The 9,266-nt window shown below is 28.7% G+C and overlaps 1 protein-coding gene across 2 annotated transcripts; it reads left to right on the top strand.

Moving 5' to 3' along the window:
• The first annotated feature begins 516 nt into the window (after positions 1–516).
• Positions 517–7,546, top strand: LOC112689458. Of its 2 annotated transcripts, XM_025563178.1 has the most exons (8): positions 517–856; positions 947–1,119; positions 5,445–5,581; positions 5,716–5,937; positions 6,365–6,532; positions 6,644–6,766; positions 6,830–6,935; positions 7,138–7,546. In XM_025563178.1, the coding sequence occupies exons 1-8, from the start codon at positions 729–731 to the stop codon at positions 7,158–7,160; spliced, it is 1,080 nt and encodes a 359-aa protein (XP_025418963.1). In that variant the 5' UTR covers positions 517–728; the 3' UTR covers positions 7,161–7,546. The 2 variants fall into 2 exon arrangements, with proteins under 2 accessions (XP_025418963.1, XP_025418962.1); XM_025563177.1 differs by lacking the exons at positions 517–856; positions 947–1,119 and adding an exon at positions 4,066–5,181.
• The last annotated feature ends 1,720 nt before the right edge of the window (positions 7,547–9,266 follow it).

Below are 9,266 nucleotides of genomic sequence, written 5' to 3'. Positions count from 1 at the left end.
ACCGATTGATCGTATTTCAGTTATTCGCTCAGTCTGTTCAACGCTTGAATGTAGGTGGATGTTGTAAAATAATTACTACTAGTTGTGGTTTAAGTGATTTATTAAAATTGTTCAATTTACTATGATTTGTTTGCAAATGATCCCTCCTCCATACAAAAGTTATATATACGCCACTGAAGAGGACTATTAATGGCCGGAATATAATATTCAAAAATATTTTTGTAAAATAAAATAGATTATATATTTATATGTGTAAATTACAAATTATGTTTTTATTATATATTGTCAATCGATTACGATTAAAAATGTACTTTGAGATAAAATGGTCGACATTAAAATAAATAAACAATTCTACATTTCCTCTAAACGTCTAAGCCGGAACGTATGGCAACCCTATAATCGTTGCACACTCGTGCATATATGTAATGCAGGGGTGACTATAGTATTATTGTTATCTAATTACGTGGGACGCGACAGTGTTATCAGCTAGATAAGCGTTATCACACATTCGTTACAGTAAATTTGCAAGTTAGAATAATATGATAAATCCATATACCACCTTGAAATTTGAAGAACGTGTCTACTGCTGAGTGTCTTGTCGAAATAATAACATTATGTGAAATGTTTGACAATTGAACGCGATATCAATTTAGTATATTATCTTCGGTAATTCGTTGACGCGCCCGAGTAATTACAATACAACACTCAACTATCATGTTATTCTCTAAATGGAACAGTCCAACGTTTCAAATAAAAGCTACCAGCAGCTGTTAGACATGTCCGACACCGAGAGCAGCTCGTCCACGCACGTCCCGCCTTTGATATTGACTTCGCCCAGGAAGAAGAGATATAGAAAGTACTGCTGATTACTGTCCCCCATCTGGGGCACTTTTCAATCGTCGTAATCTAATGTTTTTATTTAATTACCCTTGTTTATCCCATTTAGGTTTGGCAGTCGTGATAAGTTTACAGAAAAAGTGACATTCGAAAAATGTCCCCTACGCACCTTGTGTGTGTTCTTTATCCTATCTGTGCTCATCATTTGGCTACTTACTATGAGTTGGTTCATCAACGCTTTACAAAATGAATTGGATAAATTCAATCATACTATAGTTACAAGTAAGATTCTTTGACTGAATTTTGTTTAACAATTTCGCTGTGCGTTTAATCTAAAATAACCATCGTTTTTCCTTTCTTCCACATAATATTTCTATTGTGGATTACTAAAGTCTTACTATATACACTTGTCATAATGTTAATGGTAAATTTGATAGCTATTTAAATAAGCTTTAACTATCTGACAAAGATTCTTTTATTGCCATTATTTTTCAACCTTGTATAAAAACAATTGAATAATGAAATCTATTTTACTAAATTATATTTACTATCTGACATCTAGTAATTTAAATTATTAATACTCAGTTAAAGTAGGTATGCAACATAGTTATCTCTATAAGAACATATAAAAAAAAAAAAATTAAAAATTTTATTATTACTTATTTATTACAAATTATTTTAATATATATTATCAGCATACATATTATGTTAACTGTATAAATTCATATTTGAAACTGTATTTTTTATATAAATCTACTTTTATAGCTTTCCAAATAACTAATTCTGTGTTAAGTTTAATTACATTTGAATTTTTACCTATTTATAGATAACTTGATGTATTAAAAATAAGTTTTATTCAAATATTTATTCACCTTATACGAGTATATTAGTAAAAAAATATTTGAATTTTCAAAATAAAATCTACAATTTTAATTTTATCTTATGTAACTCTTAAGTAAAAATAGTAAAATTAATAAAAAAAAAAAAAAAAATGAAACTAATGCACAGACGTTATATTTTGGTACATTTTAATTTATTACTGATGAGAAATAAACTGATTATGTTAAATTCAAAAACGTATTAAATTTTATCTAATTCTGAATAAACTATAATTTTAGTTTTAATAATAATTACTATAAAAAAAAATTGTCTACAATGGTCTTCTTATCAAAAATAGCTAATAGATGAATCATATGCAATTTGAGAATTGACTATTAGAATTTGTATTTAAGAATAACAAGGTCCACTATAAAAATTATAATATAGCAAACAGTATTTATGAAAATAATTTAATTTTAAAAGATTAGGTATTTCAAACAATTTTTATTCAATGTATAAAAAACCTTTTTATCTTTGCTTTAAATAAATAGTATTAAATAATTTTTGGAATAAACTATGATTTTTCATAGATTTCTTTTATTTTGAGGTTCAACCACATTTTTGTTACCATAAGGAGTCAAAATTTTGGGGTACATGAGGTCTGATATTTATAAAAATTTTATTATGTATAATAGGTTAATAAAAGGTATCACACATATAATTTATTTTGTTTATCTAGTAAACATTTTTTCTATTGCATGATTTCTATGTCTTGTCCAGATAATTAAATTAAAGTACTATTGCAGTGTACTAAATGTATTTTAATAAAATACTAATTTTCTATATCAAATTATACATTCTATTTTGTATCCAATGTACAAATATACAATTTGATAATTATGTGAATATTAAAAATATACGTGATTAAAGAAAAATTTATTTCGATAGAAAAAATATTCAATATAGGCCATATTATGACTAAGATAATCAAGCTTATTTTCAAACAATAATTCAACTTATAGCAATGATGAAATAGTGTAACAATTGACAACGGCTTCACGCTTTTGTCGCGCATAGATTTCATAACATTAACACAATCAATCTTATTCATTATTACTTCACCAATATTAAAAAGTATCAATTCAATACACCATTATATTTTTATGTGTTTTCATATAAACAATTACCTTTTTGGCTATTGAATGTTCAAGGCTGTTTAAATTTGTATTAGCCCCACCATTTTTTTAAGTAAAATTTGAATGCCTATTCAGTTGTATACTATATATATACACATGACTGTAACTGTATTAATATAAAATACATTATTCACAAATAATCCTTAAAACTGCTTTTATTTTATTTTATTTTAAAATCAAATAATATACTCAAGTATTTCTTAGAAATATTTCCATTTTGTTATTTTACTTCTAATATGAGAATAGTATAGAAAAATATTTATAAATATTAACAGATTTATAGATCAGATATATAGATGTGTAGGTTGTGTATTTAGCTTAAAGCATAGCATTATTCTATAATAAAAAGTTTTTTTTAATATCTTCAAATATTTATTTTTTGTATTTGATTCAAGTGCTTATGTTAATATAAATCATATTTTCAACTTTATTTTTCTTTTTCACATACCTAATTAAAACAAAAATTGACTTAAATAATTAAAGGTGGACATTATAGAGTGTCATTTAAAAAAAGGTCAGTCGTAACTTAAGTATCGTTCTTACTGACCAATATATCAGTATGTTAATATAATTAATGTATTTTATTATTTTTATTAATACATTTAAAAATGAAAAAATAATCTGATTTATTATTAAATTTATAGCATTATTTATATATTATATAAGTTTAAAAATTATGTTCAATGAAATATTTATAGAATTTAGACATTATCCAATTATTTTGTATTAAAAGATTAAGAAATCTGTTTCATATATGTATTTTATAGACTTTATTTTCATGATCAATTGATCAAGTTAGTGCAGTATAAACATTTGTTAGCAATAGCTGATTACTCTTCCTTTGTTAATTTTATGTATTGTAGATTATTAGAATTTCGTACATTTTGTTTGAATTACTAACCATTTTTGCATATAAGACTGTCACATGTGGCAAAGAATTGTGTGTATTTAATTGAACAACAGTTATATCGAAATACAGTTGTTGTGTTTGCGTTTTTATCCATTTTAATTTTTTGTCCCAACAAAGCATCTTTTACAGTTCATAGAGTTTTTTTAATCCTTTATTTTTATCGTTTATTCATTTCGTTTTTGGGCATAGTTTTGAGGAATTTTGTCTTATATACTTAAATTATCTTAACTTTTATGGTGCCGTTTGCAATGGGTTTCAGCTCATAATTTGGTATTTTAATAGTACGCTGTTATTTTAAATGTTATAACCTAACACAATTTAGTTTTTAACTTTAAATAGGTAAATTTATACCTATAATATTGAAAATACGCGTCTTACGCACGATCATTCTTAGATATTTTAGCAAATCAGACGAATTAGAGAAAATCGCTCATTAAGTATTGACCAACTGTTTTCTTTTTTTAACGTACTCCTCTAAATCATATGAATTCGTGATTGCCTCCTAAAATGAGTACAACACTTTTATAGTATTCTTGAAAACTATAGTTCCATTTGTGTTGAAATTTCAATCTTGATCTGACGCGTCGAATACTATCGGTTGAAGCGCTTTGTTATTCTCGATCTGTGGTTGGAGATTACATTAGTTTTTACGCCACAAGGAAAGCGATGGTGCCCCGTGTGCGTGGGGACATCATTGATAAAACCCATGGCCGGAGGGTAGTGGGATGGGGTGCGAGAGGAAAACTATTGATCAGACCGCGTGCACTGCACTTGCGTCGGGTAAACTCCACCCCGAACGAGCGCTGCGCCGACGACGGCCGTTCACTTGTTCGACCGCGGGCCAGTAGTATTATTATAATTGACGTCGGTCGCGCAGCGATATGGCCTCGGGTTGAAGTGCGTATCGCTCCCGGCACACGCCCGCCCGTCGGTCCCGCGGTGTACCGGACGACCAGCGGACTAAGTACCCGAAGCGAGAGATAGAGACAGGGCGGCGGTCGGAACGCGTCGTCATGCGGTGGTCGGCGTGAACGCCGGGGCCCCGTGAGTTGCGCGCACAGATGAGCAGCGACGTGAGCAGGAGATCGTCGGCCGCGGCCGGTGGCAAGAAAATGCGCAAGCGGAAGGAACTGGACGCGCTGACCGGCGGCGGCACCGCGATCGGCGGCGTTAACCGGAACCGCAGGCTCATGTGCTCGTCTGACTCGGATTCGTGTTCGTCGTCCCGGGCCCCGACGCCGATTAAGCTGCGGCGGCAGATCACTCGCAGGCGTAAGCGCACCTTCATCACGAACACGTGGTGCAGCGCGTTTCGGATGTTCCTGACGTTCGGCTGCATCGTGTGGGTCGTGTTCGAGACGTACACGTTCCTCGACATACACAAGATCCAAGTGCACCTGCAGACGCAGCTCGACCAAGGTGGGAAAGGGGAATGGAACAGTACTAAGCAACTGCGCCCGCCCACGGTGTTCTGTCGTAATACGACGCTCGGCTCGTGGATCCTTTTTTTCTCACCTCGTTCCCTCGTGCTGATCGTCCGCGAAACTTTCCCTCCTACGAGATCCTGCGCTACGCTTTGGCTGATTTGTGGCATTACATGTTTTACTATTACTGTGTACCGATTACTTACGAATTGAATGTTTAATGTTTGTTTTTTTTTTTTTTTTGACTTTTTCGAATAGTTGCCGCCGGTAATCGTGGAGTTCCCGATGATTTACAAAAATGTCATGCGATTTCGAAACAATTGCAACAAAATCAAACGGTTATAAATCAACGGCTGACTGTTTACGATGGACAAATAACCAACTTAACGCTTCAGGTGAGTTTGGTTTTTTGCCATCATTAATAATCGAAATCCACTAGCGTTGGGCTTCCTAATTTATATTTTCTAATTAACCACTAAACGCATACTGCTTGTTATTTCTTTTTTATTCAAGTTGATTTAAATTGCAGATCACTCTTTTGGGTACCAGATTGTCTATGGTTGAGAAAAATATCAAAGAAAAAACGGGCATATTATTAACTTCAGATGCTTCGAAAGAATTATCACCACAAGTGGCTCAACTCGGCAGCAACTACCAAGACTTGAGTACTAGTGTAAAATCGCTTAAAGATACTGTTAGTTCATTGCTGTCATACCAAACAACATTGAAAGCAAACATTACTTCAATTGAAGTATGTAATTACAAATGTTTGACCTTTTTAGTATGTTTATAGTTTTCTAGTCTTACAATTATATACAACATGTAAAAATGCAGGTTATAACAGTCAGTTTAGGCAAAACCAAAATAAAGTCCTTTCTAGTTGTTTTTATATCTATATGCTCATTAGGAAATATATTATTAATTTGTATCCTATATCTAATTTAATGTTTTTGAGCAGTTGCTCTTTTTTTTTTATGTGATAATGTTTATAGGATATATTTTATCATTTAACTTACAAATTTTTATTTATTAACCCTAAAAATAAATCAAGCATAAACTATGTATTATATTTAGTATGTATATTAAAATATGCTAAATATGATTAAAGTAACAATAGAATGAGTGAATTTACTTGTACCGTAAAAATATAATGATATATTTTATTTTATAACAAATAGAAAAGCTTGAATAATGCTGGTATTGTCAAGACTGATGAAACTAAGATCAACAATGTATCTGAAAAGTTACATAGGCTAATTGATGATATTAAATCCAATATCACATCAATGAACCAAACACTTACAAGTAAAATTGATTGGCTCTCTTCAGATCAAAAAAATGATCGAGTAAGAAATTAACTTTTTCAAAGTCTATGATTTTATATTAATTTTGGATTGTTTCATTTTATTACATTATATTTATAATATCCTATCTAAAATAATTTATAAATTATACAGGTGGATATCGAGAAGTTAAAAGAGGACCGTCAACAGTTAATTGCCCAAGTAAAAACAATTGAAAGTGAATGCAAATCAACTGAAATTAAATTTACCAAATCATTTAAGGAAGTTGACTCAAAAGTACAGTTATACTGATTTTAAATTATCTTATAAATTGTTTTAACTAAATTAAATGTGTTTTAGATGATTTCTTTGAAAACTCATATTGACATGATTGCAACCAATGTTACCAATTTACATGCTCAATCAATTTCCAATGACTCTTATACGAGTGCAGGTCAATTAAAAGGTAACATTTTAAGTATATTTTTGTAAAAGTATTTGTAAAATCCATAGGAATTCATTGAATTAATTTATTGATAATACAATTTAGTTTCCAATTAATTTTATCAAAAAACATTATAGCTTCAGACTTCAATTTGTCACCTTGTTTTTCTCTATATTTTTGTAAAAATGATAACATAAATTCATAAATATTAAATTAATTTCAGGTGAGAAAAATGGAACTCAGTAAACTCCTAAGATTATGTTCTTTATGTTATATTATATTTGCACCATGTTGTTGAATAATTGTATTTGTTTTTCTTGAATAATAGTTTGAATTGTTTATATTTTTATTTGTCTATCCGGTTTAACATGTGATTCTTGGTATTATACAACATTATAACTTGATAACTGTATGGCCTACTGAGTTATTCTAATAAAATAGTTACAAGTATCTCAGATCAGTATTGTATAAATTAGGAGAATTACAAGTTTAAATTATTGTGTACTTTGTGTAAAATTTAGTTAATATTTAATAATTAATGGTACATACCTTTGTGTTTGTTTTTAAAAATTTTAAATTTTTTTTGTTCTATGATGAAATGTTTATGCAAAATTATAACTCTTGATAAATTATTTCAATATTTTAGCCTATAAGAATCTTTACTTGACAATAAGCATTATATTATGTTTTGTTAAAAAATGAAAGATAAAGATCACAGTGATACCGGCAACAGTCAATTACAAGAACCTATGAGTTATGCTAAAATATAACCAAAAGGTTATCTTAAGGTGTATGTAAGAGAATGCCCAAATGTCATCAATCAATAACTATAATGAAGATTTTATGCCATATGTTAAATCAATTAATATAAATTGATTAAAGGGTTTTTTTAAAAAGCCTATCTCAATGGAAAATACTTAAATGTTCATAAATAATAAAATTTAATAATAATAATTTATTATAATAAATAAATAAATATTAATATATAGTAATAATAGGATGTATCAAAGGGTTTGGTATATCGCATTTATAACTGGTTTCCGGATTTGATTTTATATGTCATTGTGTTGGTAAGCATTTGTTGGATTTTCTTTGGTTAAATTCCTATGATGTTGTAGAATCAAAACACATTGTAAAAAATTATTTTAATTGAATTTTTTTTGGTTTTATTGGTTTTTAGATTAAATAATTCGAGATCAATATTTATTGATTTTATTTTTTAGTGCTTTAAAGTGTATTCTATATTTTTTTTTCTAATTAATATATTCAAAAGATGATAATAAAATAAAATAATTTATTTTTCTACCTTCATTGTACCTTTCAATTAGTTTCATCTAAGTGTATTTACTAAGATAATAACTCAACAGATGGATCGTGTACAATGACAGTAGGTTACTATTATATTTTGTATCATTTTCATTTACATTAGTATAAACATTCTAATAAATTTTAAATACCTTAAAACAATTATTATTACTCTTAATATAAATTTAAAAAATACATATTTATATCATGTGTTTTAGTTGTATAATTCTTGGTGATTTGTTATCAAGTACTAATTGACACACCAAGTCCATTACAATCGGTTAAGGTTTACTTATATTTTATGTGTAGTGCAAATATGGGCCTAATTTTCTAATAGGTATGTTATTTGAATTTTATTTGTAAATGATCTACGTAAATATGTATTTCAATTATTAATCCAACCCAAAATTAATTTAAACAATTTAAAATATAAAGTTTTTACGAAACCATAAGGAAAAACTATTTTATAAATTTTAAACTATTTTTTATGAATCGTTGACCGCGGTGCTCTTAGAAAGTTGTCGTGGTGCCCCTAGGGTTATCAGATGGTGCCTATAAGAAAAGAGTACATAATATAATATAATGTCTAAAGGCAATAATAAAAACCTACTTTCATAGCTAATATTTATTTAATTAAGATAATATTTTATATGTAACTAAAGATTAAGAATTAAGACATAAAATTTAATATTTATCATTATTTCGAATTTTTGATAAAAAACTTTTATCTTTAATACAGTAGTTATAAAACTGAGTACAGTCAAAATGCTTAAAATTATATTGTGTCATCAAAAAATTTTTTACAGAATCTGGTAGAAGTCTATTTCTATCATCAGTCCATTGTGCTTTCATAAAGCTAAAAATTCTTTCAATATTGACAGTTTGAGTAGGTATGGCGAAGTAAAACGTGGATATTTTTAAAAGTTCTTAAGATGTATCATAGCTCCTTTGTTCAAAATATTTTGAATCATTTTGGAATCACATTAAATAGCTTAAATCTAATAAAACTCCTATTCCTGAAAATATGTCGTATAATAATATCACTGC

Source organism: Sipha flava, unplaced genomic scaffold (genome assembly GCF_003268045.1).
Source record: "Sipha flava isolate LNK unplaced genomic scaffold, YSA_version1 444_pilon_pilon, whole genome shotgun sequence".
In the NCBI taxonomy this organism is placed as follows: Eukaryota; Metazoa; Arthropoda; class Insecta; order Hemiptera; family Aphididae; genus Sipha; species Sipha flava.
This window is presented reverse-complemented; position numbering and strand designations above follow the sequence as displayed.